Source organism: Oncorhynchus gorbuscha, linkage group LG13 (genome assembly GCF_021184085.1).
Source record: "Oncorhynchus gorbuscha isolate QuinsamMale2020 ecotype Even-year linkage group LG13, OgorEven_v1.0, whole genome shotgun sequence".
Classification (NCBI taxonomy): Eukaryota; Metazoa; Chordata; class Actinopteri; order Salmoniformes; family Salmonidae; genus Oncorhynchus; species Oncorhynchus gorbuscha.
In genome coordinates this window covers 87378297-87390983 of record NC_060185.1, presented here as the reverse complement: position 1 = coordinate 87390983, position 12687 = coordinate 87378297, and the positions used below count along the sequence as shown (strand labels likewise).

Genomic DNA, 12687 nt, shown 5'->3' with positions numbered 1-12687 from the left:
TAGCGTCGGTATTTATATTGTATTTAACAATGAGATTAGTCATAGGTTACTTCCTTTCTGACTATGCTTGATTTCATGTTGTTATTTTTTCAAATCCTGATATTAATTAATGACTATGAGCACAGAATAGTGGAAAGAACTCATACACACTGAGCAGGTTTGTAAGTTTATTTAGATTTAGAGTATTAAAGTCACAACAATATCAGTTCAGTTTATGTTAGTAAAAGTCATGTCACACTTTTTCAGATAAAAAGCAATAATCAATAAATACATAATAATGATAAAATAAATATCAATAAATAAATGTCATAACGCATTAAGAATGTAAAAGTAAAGATTGTGTCATAAAATTAGTTCAGAAATACAATCTCTGGTCTTGACAACAAAGTCACCTTTGTCATAGTTGATGTTTTGGAGTGTGAATGAAGTCACCTTTGAACAAATAGGATAATATTTGCTGGCCATCAGTATGGTAAAGATCTAGTATTGAGACACAAACTTCTGCTTCTGTTTCTTCTGCTTCTCTTGTTTCCCTTGTTGTTGTGTCTGAAAGAAAACATCGTATTGAAAAACGTGTTGTTCTGCAATGTCTTCTCAGAAATTAAATTAATGAACTGATAAACAATGGCATATTTTCAATTCTTGAAAATTTTGATCCACTTCCTGAAACTACTGAATGAAAAACCCAATTGACCTGACCCTGGTAAATGTAGCATGATAAAACAGTAGACTGGAGCAGGGGTTTTAAACCCTCTCCTTTGGGACCCCCAGCCGTTTCACAATTTATTTCTAGGACTGAACTAGCTCACCTGTGTGTTAGCTCTTCAATAGTTCAAATACATGGAACGACTGGGGGTCCTCGAGGAGAGGTTCTGCTGAATACAGTAGACTAGAGAATGTGGTACTGACCTGTACACTGTCCAGTCACTCCAGGGGGAGTCACATAGGGCATCCTGGGACCTGACGCACACCACCACCTTGGCCTTTACTGACCACTGGCGGCTCTCTGTGGTGTGGACCTGAGGGAACACAGTGATTGAAATCATTAAGCACCAAATGGAAGACAATAAGAATAAGAAACACTCATTTTCACTTTTCGTTGCAAAATGTTTTGCTACAGTGTGCCCTAATGAATATAACCAGGGACCAGAGTGACCATGTCTATCAGTTCAAGAGTATGCGGTCTGGATCTCTTGGAGTAATGGCTCTCATCAAGCTTTAGAGACAAGGCCTAATAGGATGTACAGTATGTAAACAGTAGTCCTCACCTTTGTGCAGGGAGAATCACACGTGCACCCGTTCTTGCGCTCTCTGCCTTTGATCTCTTTGACCTGGAAGGAGAGGGGGAAGTAGGAGATGGGTCTGTTCCAGGAGACAGGATAGCTCCACTCTATAGTACTGCTGTTCATCTTCTTAATGGATACCTTGTCTGGCTTCACTGGAGGGAGGGAGGGATAATTACCATAACTTCAACCAGCACTCTGTACTACAAAACTACCTTTCAGAAGCACCTAAACCAACAATATCTCAGCATATAATCTTTTGATAGGCCTACATATATGTGCCAGATATTTGTATATAGAGGTAGGATTCCTACAACGCCATTATTAGAGTGTCTCTGCACTACTGCGCTACAAACTCCTATGGGATAGACAGGCTTGCCAGCTCTCCAATGCATTTTTTTCAGAGACCAGTTACATTGTGAAGTTTGTAAATATAATGTTTTTTATTAGTTTGTAAATATAATGTTTTTTATTAGTTTGTAAATATAATGAAGTGCACATCTGGACCATTATCATCAACTTTAAGTAGCCTAAAATCACAACTTGTGCAACTGATTCTGCCAGCCTCTTGCAACATGTCTGCCCTTATGGCTGCAACAAGGACCCTCTCTCACACTCACCTATGTCTGATAAGTAGAAGTGATGTGTGTGTGTCCTCACCAATTTCTGATAAGTAGAAGTGCTGTGTGTGTGTGTGTGTGTGTGTGTGTGTGTGTGTGTGTGTGTGTGTGTGTGTGTGTGTGTGTGTGTGTGTGTGTGTGTGTGTGTGTGTGTGTGTGTGTGTGTGTGTGTGTGTGTGTGTGTGTGTGTGTGTGTGTGTGTGTCCTCACCAATTTCTGATAAGTAGAAGCGTTGGGAGTATTCCTCCAGCAGGTAGTTAGTCCTCATGTAGATGGTCAGGGTGATCCGGTCAGTCTCCTCAGCATAGGGACAATACTGTCTGTCCACACAGGACACCCCCAGTCCACTACTGTTCACAGAACACATGATGTCACTCTGGCCAGACGAAGAGGAACATGTCCACTGCTGTCCACTGGCATCCACAGAACAGCTGATGTTCTCTGCATCAGACAGGCCACTATAGAAAAGCCAAGAAATGGATGACTAAAATTAGACTAACACAGGCTACTGCTGTAGTCCATTCACTAATATTTAATTTGAAGTCAAGTCAAGATATTATGCAAATGTTATAGCCTATACAGCTGTCATGACGTTGGCCTGTTGGGGGAGGGTTAATGACCCCCATAAATACCTTTCCCCTTTTCTCTCTCTCTACTTTTTAGAGTTGGCTCTTGTAAAGTCTTTGTAACATAGAGAGTCTGGTAACATCAAAAGGTGGGAAATGGAACCATATTTCGGGAATCCAACCAGTTGAAAATATGCGCTGGTACTTAAGGAATATGATCTCAGAATAGTTGTTGTCTGAGACAATACCACTAATGCCAGAATGACATAAACTGTATCTTGGAATGTCGACACATTCTAGTTATCAGATTCACATGGAATTGTTGTGCAATTGAATTGTTTAAATATAAAACAATTTGTGAAAAGATTAAATGTAATTTTAGCTTCTTAAATGAGAGAACGGTTTGTCGTAGAGAAACTCAGACATTGGTTGTAAACTATGAAACACGCCCTTCTTTCACCACTATATGAACCGTTGACGAAAATTCAACTTTCTATTCCAAGGACGAGAGGACGGCGGTCCCCACGTTAAAAGGACACGATCGCCAACAGAACTAAGCCAACCTCAGCGTGAGCTCTGGTTGAGAGACAAGAACCTAACGAAATTAGCATCGAATTTCAACGTGAAGATGACGATCAACAAGCCGAAAAGATGAATTTCGACTATAATACAGAATATAGCATGATCTTAAAACTTGTTATTGCTGCAATCCCACTAACGGGATAAGTGTCATCAACAACCGCTGAATAGCATAGCGCTACATACAATAAATATTACTATAAATATTTATATTCATGAAATCACAAGTGCAATATAGGAAAACACAGTTTAGCCTTTTTTAATCCACCTGTCGTGTCAGATTTTGAAATTATGCTTTAAGGCGAAAGCAATCCAAGCGTTTGCATAAATTAATCGATCGCACGACAAAACATTAAGTAGACTTAGCATCAGGTAGCTTGGTCACGAAAATCAGAAAAGCAATCAAATTAATCGTTTACCTTTGATGATCTTTGAATGTTTTCAATTCACGAGACTCCCAGTTACACAACAAATGTTCCTTTTGTTCCATAAAGATTATTTTTATATCCAAAATACCTCAGTTTGTTTGGCACGTTATGTTCAGAAATCCACAGGCGAATCCACAGACGAAAATTCCAAATAATGTCCACAGAAACATGTCAAACGTTATTTATAATCAATCCTCAAGGTTGTTTTGAAAATAAAAATCGATAATATATCAACTGAAAATGTCTTTCACAGTAGGAGAGTGAAAAGCAATACCTATCCAAACTCTGTTGCGCGAGCAAAACTCATGTGACACTTGACGCGATGTTATCGTTTTGGCTAATTTTTCAAAATTAAAGCCTGAAACTATGTCTGAAGACTGTTGACATCTTGAGGAAGCGATAGGAAAAGGAATCTGGTTCATATCCCTTTAAATCCAGCAAAGGGAGGCTATGGAACATGGAGTTTTCAAAATAGAAGCCACTTCCTGTTTAGATTTTCCTCAGGGTTTCGCCTGCAATATCAGTTCTGTTATACTCACAGACAATATTTTGACAGTTTTGGAAACTTTAGAGTGTTTTCTATCCAATACTAATAATAATATGCATATATTAGCAACTGAGACTGAGGAGTTGGCTGTTTACAATGGGCACCTTTTCATCCAAGCTACTCAATACTGCCCCTGCAGCCATAAAAAGTTAAAGTATGGCAACTTGGTATGAACTTTGAACTCTTATTCACTAAATAATTAATACCTCCTAGCAGTTGCGTTAGCCACCGCAGCTGTAAACATGGGCTAGGAGAGGACGGACAGAGTATACATTCTACCATGACAAGAGATCCATGCTGGACAACCCGGCCTTCTATCTACGACCAATCTACCGAAGCGCAGCTCAGAGTAAATATTTATTGCATTTTCCTTTTCAAATGGGCGGTTATTTAGTTACTGTATTTATGATAGCATAGCTGCCTACGGCCCGATAGAGACACAAAATCTTTTAGTTGATAATTTTATAGATATATCGTTCGTCCATAGTTTAGGGATCCCCATTGTTCGCATGGCTGTGCCCTTCCTAGTTCACGCCTTAGATAGTGGACCATTAAAGTCAGGGTTGATTAGGGAGGCCACCGCTCCTCTGGGCATGGTGACGTAGGGGGGTCACAAGGAGAGAATTAGTCTCTTCCTTATTAACTCTCCTGCATTTCCCGTGGTGCTAGGCCTACACTGGTTAGTGTGTCATGACCCCACTGTTTCTTGGCCACAGAGGGTTCTCACGGGGTGGTCGCAGGAGTGCTCGGGAAGGTGTTTAGGGGTTTCCGTTGGTGTTACTACGGTGGAAAGTCCAGACCAGGTCTCCACCGTGCGCATTCCCCCCGAATATGCCTATTTGGCTCTCACCTTCTCCAAAACGAAGGCGAATCAATTACCACCCCATCGACGGGGCGATTGTGCGATAAATCTCCTGGTAGACGCTGCACTTCCCAGGAGTCACGTTTATCCCCTCTCACAGGCAGAGACGGAGGCTATGGAAACATATGTCTCCAAATCCCTGCGTCAGGGGTACATTCGGTCCTCCACTTCACCCGCCTCCTCCAGTTAATTTTTTTGTGAAGAAGAAGGAGGGAGCTCTGCGCCTGTGTATTGACTATTGGGTTCTAAACCAGATCACGGTGAGGTATAGTTACCCTCTACTGCTCATGGCCACAGCGATTGAGTCAATGCACGGGGCACGCTTCTTCACCAAACTAGATCTCAGGAGCGCGTACAACCTGGTGCGTATCCAGGAGGGGGACGAGTGGAAGACGGCTTTCAGTACCACCTCAGGACACTATGAGTACCTCGTCATGCCGTACGGGTTGATGAATGTGCCATCAGTCTCCCATGCCTTTGTAGACAAGATTTTCAGGGTGTAGTGGTGGTGAGGTATAAAACCCTCCTCAAAGGGTTCTACCCAGCACCAAAAAGGTTACACTAGGGGGACAAACCATAGAACCCTGTATGGTTCTACTTACCACCCTCTGATATACTCTGCTACACGCGCCGAGCATGTGTCCCTGGTGCGCAGGGTGCTTGGTCACCTGTTGGAGCATGACCTGTACGTCAAGGCTGAGAAATGCCTGTTCTTCAAGCAGTCCATCTCTTTCCTAGGGTATCGCATTTCCACCTCAGGGGTGGAGATAGAGAGTGACTGCATTTCAGCCCTGCGTAATTGGCCGACTCCCACCACGGTAAAGGAGGTACAGCATCTCTTAGGTTTTGCCAACTACTACCGGAGGTTTATCCGGGGTTTTGGTCAGGTAGCGGCTCCCATTACCTCACTGCTGAAGGGGCGACCGGTACGCTTGCAGTGGACAGCTGAGGAGGACAGGGCTTTTAATCACCTGAGAGCTCTGTTTAACTTGGCTCCCGTGCTGGCCCATCCGGATCCCTCTTTGGCGTTCATAGTGGAGGTGGACGCATCCGAGGCTGGGATAGGAGCCGTGCTTTCTCAGCGCTCGGATACGCCACCGAAGCTCTGCCCCTGTGCCTGCTTCTCGAAGAAGCTCTGCCCGGCGGAGTGGAACTATGACGTGGGTGACCGGGAGTTGTTGGCTGTCGTCAAAGGCCTTAAAAGCGTGGAGACATTTGCTTGAGGGGTCTAAACATAGTCTCATCTGGACTGACCACTGAAATCTGGAGTACACCAGCCTTGCCAGGCAAGGTGGGCCATGTTTTTCACCCGTTTTGTGTTCACCCTTTCCTACGGACCAGGAGGTGAAGGCAGATGCATTGTCCCTGCTGTATGACACAGAGGAGCGGCCCATGGATCCCACTCCCATACTCCCCGCCTCCTGCCTGGTGGCGCTGGTAGTGTAGGAGCTGGACGCGGACATTGAGAAGGCGTTACGTGCAGAGCCCGCTCCCGTCCAGTGTCTCGCTGGGCGTCTGTACATCCCATCTGCTGTTCGTGACCAGTTGATTTATTGGGCCCACATGTCACCCTCCTCTGGTCATCCTGGGATCGGTCGGACAGTGCGCTGTTTGAGCGGGAGATACTGGTGGCCTACCTTGGCTAAGGACGTGAGGGTTTATTTTTCCTCCTGCTCGGTGTGCGCCCAGTGTAAGGCTCCTAGGCACCTGCCCAGAGGGAAGCTACACCCCTTACCCGTTCCCCAATGGCCTTGGTCACACCTGTCGGTGGATTTTCTCACTGATCTCCCCCCCGCGATCCTGGTTGTTGTGGATCGGTTCTCTAAGTTCTGTCTTCTCCTTCCTCTGCCCGGTCTCCCTACGGCCCTACAGACTGTGGAGGCCTTGTTTACGCACGTCTTCCGGCACTACGGGGTGCCTGAGGATATAGTGTCTGATTGAGCTCCCCAGTTCACGTCTAGGGTCTGGAAGGCGTTCATGGAACGTCTGGGGTTCTCGATCAGCCTTACTTCGTGGTCCAATTTGTAAGTCGCTCTGGATAAGAGCGTCTGCTAAATGACTTAAATGTAAATGTAAATGTGGTTTTCCCCCGAGAGGAAAGTGCAGGTGGAGAGAGTAAACCAGGATATGGGCAGTTTTCTGCGGTTCTATTGCCAGGACCGGCCGAGGGAGTGGGCGACGTTCGTGCCCTGGTCCGAGACGGCACAGAACTCGCTCAGACCGAGGCTCCTACAGTGGATAACTGGTTCAGGCGTGCGGAGGAGTCATGGGAAGCTGCCCGTGTTCACCTACTGCGGGCCGTGCTGTGCCAAAAAGAGAATGCAGGCCGTCACCGCAGTGAAGCCCCGGTGTTCACAACGGGGGACCGGATCTCGCTCTCGATCCGAAACCTGCCCCTGCGCCTGCCCTGTCGGAAGCTGGGTCTGCGGTTTGTGGGGCCATTTAAAGTCCTGAGGAGAGTGAACGAGGTTTGTTATAGGTTACAGCTTCCCCCAGATTACCATATTAACGCCTGCTTCCATGTGTCTCTCCTCAGGCCGGTGGTGGCTGGTCCACCCCAGGAATCTGAGGTGGGGAAGTTTCTCCGCCCCTTCTGGACGTCGAGGCGGCCCTGGCGTACTCCGTTCGCTCCATACTTGATTCGAGGCGTTGGGCGAGGGGCCTTCAGTATCGCGTGGAGTGGGAGGAGTACGGTCCAGAGGAAAGGTGCTGGGTTCCGGTCGAGGACGTGTTTGACCCTTCAATGCTGCAGAAATTCCACCGTCTTTGTCCGGATCGCCCTGCGCCTCACCCTCTGGGTCGCTGGAGCAGTGCGTCAAGGGGGGATACTGTCACGACTTCCGCCGAAGTTGGTCCCTCTCCTTGTTTGGGCGGCGTACGGAGGTCGACGTCACCGGTCTTCTAGCCATCGTTGATCCACCTTTCCATTTGTTTTGTCTTGTCTTCCCACACACCTGGTTTCAATTCCATCATTACATGTTGTGTATTTAACCCTCTGTTCCCCCCATGTCCTTGTCTGTAATTGTTTATTCTAGTGCTTGTGCAACGGTATGCTGGTATTATCGGGTTTTGTTTGACCCATTTATTTGTATTGTTCTGTTGACGGTGGTTTATGGTTATTAAACAACACCGTTGTGAATCAGTTTTTGCTCTCCTGCGCCTGACTTCTCTGCTGCCAGTACGCACCCCTGCATGTACATTGATTGGTTGATGAATTTTATGCTACACAAAAAGATAAATAACATACAGTTTTCTAAACTAATCCAATCTGTTTGTGTTTGGATTTATTGCACCCATTACTGAGATGGTTGATCCAGTTTAGATGATTGAGGTAGTCTCAGTATTCAATCTTCCCTACCCTAGCAGTCATTCTGAATGCAGGTTGCAGGTGATTAACAATTACACTTGTTGGATATCCTAACTCTTTTTGGATTCCAATAAGAATTACACATCACTTTGCAAGCCAGCATAATCTGATTTGCAGGCCTGATGTGGCCTGTAAACAAGGAGATTCCTAACAACACTGTGTTAGGCTATAACTAGGCCGTCAAAGAAAGGCCTTATGATATATGTAATGTAGTAATACAATTTTAAAGGCTAATAAGGCTGGTGGAACCGTTCATAGAGGGTTCTAAGAAGAAACCTTTGAAGATAAAAGGGTTCTCGAAAGAACCCTTGATTGACAGTTCTAGGCAGAACCCTTCATGGAGGGATCTAGGTAGAACCATATATAGGGGATTATTTGAGGAACCCTACATAGAGGGTTTTAGGTAGAACCCTCCTCAAAGGGTTCTACCCAGCACCAAAAAGGTTACACTAGGGGGACAAACCGTTTAACCCTGTATGGTTCTACAGTTGTTCTAAGAGTGTAGTAAGAATACATTGAAAAGGTTGGTGGTGATAGTACCGTGCCACTCTGACAGACATGATGGTCCCAACACGTTTTGTGGTGAATTTCCAGGAGCAGTGGAATTCTCCCTGGTAGTTCCATGTAGAACATTTCATATAGCCTTAGAATAGAAACAAACAAATGAACAGAAGATACAGAAGATGTTGCAATTGGAGAATAAATGAAAACTAATATTTGACTTGATTTCGGATGACAGACAGACAGACATCCTGTCTGTCATCCTGTAGACAGACATCCTGTATACCTGTTCCGGTGGATCCTTCTAGAATGCGTTTCTCTTCGTCCAAGTGTTTGACCAGCACCGTAGTATTCTTCAGGAGGGTTCTATCCAGGCTGTGACATGTAAAGATCCCCCCTCCAGTTCTCTCTTCCAGGTTGACAAGGAAGCTATTCCCCTTCTTCTTCTCCTCTCCACCCATCATCCATAGGATCTCCTCATCCTCCTCTCCATCTCTCCGCCACACCCAGTCATTATCTCTCCTCCAACCCTCCTCCTCTCGGTTGAAGGAACCCAGGCAGGTTAGAGGATGCTGAACCAGTGAGCCGTCTACGTTCACCACAACAACTGGTGACAACACACATTTCAATTAACAAGAACATATTCAGATAGGTCCAACATTATTGCCGCCCTTGATAAAGATTAGCAAAAAATACTATAATATAATTAGAAAAACTGAACTATATTAAATGCTCAAATTCTTTTGAAAATTGTATTATTGTATTGGTATAAAATAATATAATTTTCAAAATAAGTTGAGCATTTAATATAGTTCAGTTTTTTATAATTTGTAGTATAGTATTTTTAAACAAGATTTTGTTTAACAACTATGCTTTTCTTTCTCAAAAAGATTGGTCCAAATGATTGGCAACCTTGTTTTCAATACTTTTCAATATATCACATGCAAGGATAACGGCACAGGGATGACAATCATTTTAATCCCTATCTTTAGAGATAAAAAGATGACTTGTTAATTAAACAAAATATCTTTCTCTGACTTATTTAATTGGTACAAAATAAAGTTTTCCATTTGTTGAGCATTATTTCTATTAAACATACTTATTTTCTCAACTTTTTCAAGGGTGCCAATAATTTGGGCTCCGACCTTAGCTCATCAACAGAAACACACCCTCAACTTTATATAACCTTATGATACTGACATAAACACACCCTCAACTTTATATAACCTTATGATACTGACATAAACACACCCTCAACTTTATATAACCTTATGATCTGAAATAAACACACCCTCAACTTTATATAGCCTTATGATCTGAAATAAACATATCCTCAACTTTATATAGCCTTATGATCTGAAATAAACATATCCTCAACTTTATATAGCCTTATGATCTGAAATAAACACACCCTCAACTTTATATAGCCTTATGATCTGAAATAAACACACCCTCAACTTTATATAGCCTTATGATCTGAAATAAACACACCCTCAACTTTATATAGCCTTATGATCTGAAATAAACATATCCTCAACTTTATATAGCCTTATGATCTGAAATAAACACACCCTCAACTTTATATAGCCTTATGATACTGACATAAACATACCCTCAACTTTATATAGCCTTATGATCTGAAATAAACACACCCTCAACTTTATATAGCCTTATGATAAACTGACCCTCAATAAACTTATATCTGAAATAAACCTCAACTTTATATAGCCTTTATATGATGATCTGAAATAAACATATCCTCAACTTTATATAAATAAACACACCCTCAACTTTATATAGCCTTATGATCTGAAATAAACACACCCTCAACTTTATATAACTTTATGATACTGACATAAACACACCCTCAACTTTATATAGCCTTATGATCTGAAATAAACACACCCTCAACTTTATATAGCCTTATGATCTGAAATAAACATATCCTCAACTTTATATAGCCTTATGATACTGACATAAACACACCCTCAACTTTATATAGCCTTATGATCTGAAATAAACACACCCTCAACTTTATATAACCTTATGATACTGACATAAACACACCCTCAACTTTATATAGCCTTATGATACTGACATAAACACACCCTCAACTTTATATAGCCTTATGATCTGAAATAAAAATCAACTTTATATAACTTTATGATATATCCTCAACTTTATATAGCCTTATGATCTGAAATAAACATATCCTCAACTTTATATAGCCTTATGATACTGACATAAACACACCCTCAATTTTATATAGCCTTATAATCTGAAATAAACATATCCTCAACTTTATACCATCTATACACCGGACTGGCAAAACCAACATATAACTAACTCATCTTTATACAGGGCCTTCAGAAAGTATTCACACTCCTTGACGTTTTACATATGTTGTGTTACAACCTGAATTTAAAATGGATTAAACTGATATATTGTGTCACTGCCCACCACAATACCCCATAATGTCAAAGTGGAATTTTGTTTTTGAAATGTTACCAATTAATTCAAATTGAAAAGCTGAAATATCTTGAGTCAATACGTTTTCAACCCGTTTGTTGTGGCAAACTAAAAAAAAAAAAACAGATATAGAACAAAACCTGGTGCTTTCCAACAGACGCTGGGGGACAGATGCACCTCTCAGCAGGACAATAACATAGAACACAAGGCCAAAAGACACAGGAGTTGCTTACCAAGAAGACATGGCCTAGTTACTGTTTTGACTTGAACCGGATTGAAAATCTATAGCAAGACGTAGCAATGAACAACAACCAAGTTGACAGAGCTTGAAGAAGTGTTTTAAGAATGATGTACAAATATTGTAGAATCCAGGTGTATAAAGCTCTTAAACTTACCCAGAAACACTCACAGCTGGAATTGCTGCCAAAGAACACTCTAACATGTATTGACTGAGGATTATTAACACTTATGCAAATTATATACTTCTGTATTTCATTTGCAATAAATGTTCCAACATTTCTCCAAACATGTTTTCACTTCATCATTATGGGGTATTGTGTGTAGATGAGTGAGAGATTTAAAAAAATATTTGATCCATTTTGAATTCAGGCTGTAACACAACAAAATGTGGAATAAGTCAAGGGGTATGCATACTTTCTGAAAGCACTGCACTATACCAGACTGGAAACACATTGAAGTCTTAATAATGAACTGACAACATACCGACAGGTGTACAGGCTGCCATTATTGTTACAAACTGTACTGATCTAATAGATGACAGTAATGTACGTGTTCTGATAAGAGATGATTATTTCCTACCGTTGGGAAGAAGATTCCAGCTGCTCTGAGTGAACTTGGGGCTTTGGCTTTTGGCCTGGTGTAGGATCAGAATGCCTAGTAAAGCAGGCAGGATGCCGAGTAAAGTAAACCTCATCTACGAGGGAGGAAAGAGAGAGATAATATGGTTTAGTCAAATAAATGTCAAATTTAAAATCTAAGTTTCTATACATGTTCATTACTTAATTAAAGTGCTCATAACAAATATAAAATAGGATGTACAAAATTAATAATTGATCTGCATGATACATTTATAGACCAACTAGTTAATTTAAAAGTAAATTGTTCATACCTTTAGACAACGATCAAACATCTTCTGATCACCGCTTATCCTCTGAATAACACTGACGTCCAAACAGTGGCTTTTTCATGTGTCAGATGACATTTAACATCCAATAGAATTCCCCCGTTGAGAAAAGTACAGAAGGGCAGAACGAGGAACTCAATCACGTTCTAGCCTTTCTAAACAAGGCATGATAATAGAAGACTGTTCAGGCATGTTCTTCCTCTCCTTCTCACTTTCATATGCTGTATCCATATTTTTTTTGCTATTTCATGAAATGTTTTTAGAAAAGGGGCATTTTCTAAAAACCGGGCTAAATGGCCCACTCTGAAGAGATTTAATGTA

General features: G+C 42.1%; 1 protein-coding gene across 1 annotated transcript; it reads right to left on the bottom strand.

The window, feature by feature from the left end:
* Positions 1–318: 318 nt before the first annotated feature.
* On the bottom strand, positions 319–12156 carry LOC123992386 (interleukin-12 subunit beta-like). Its single transcript, XM_046293528.1, has 7 exons — positions 12042–12156; positions 9040–9360; positions 8793–8895; positions 2114–2361; positions 1269–1438; positions 910–1019; positions 319–546 (listed from the first exon to the last, which is right to left on the bottom strand). The coding sequence occupies exons 1-7, from the start codon at positions 12154–12156 to the stop codon at positions 465–467; spliced, it is 1149 nt and encodes a 382-aa protein (XP_046149484.1). The 3' UTR covers positions 319–464.
* Positions 12157–12687: the final 531 nt, after the last annotated feature.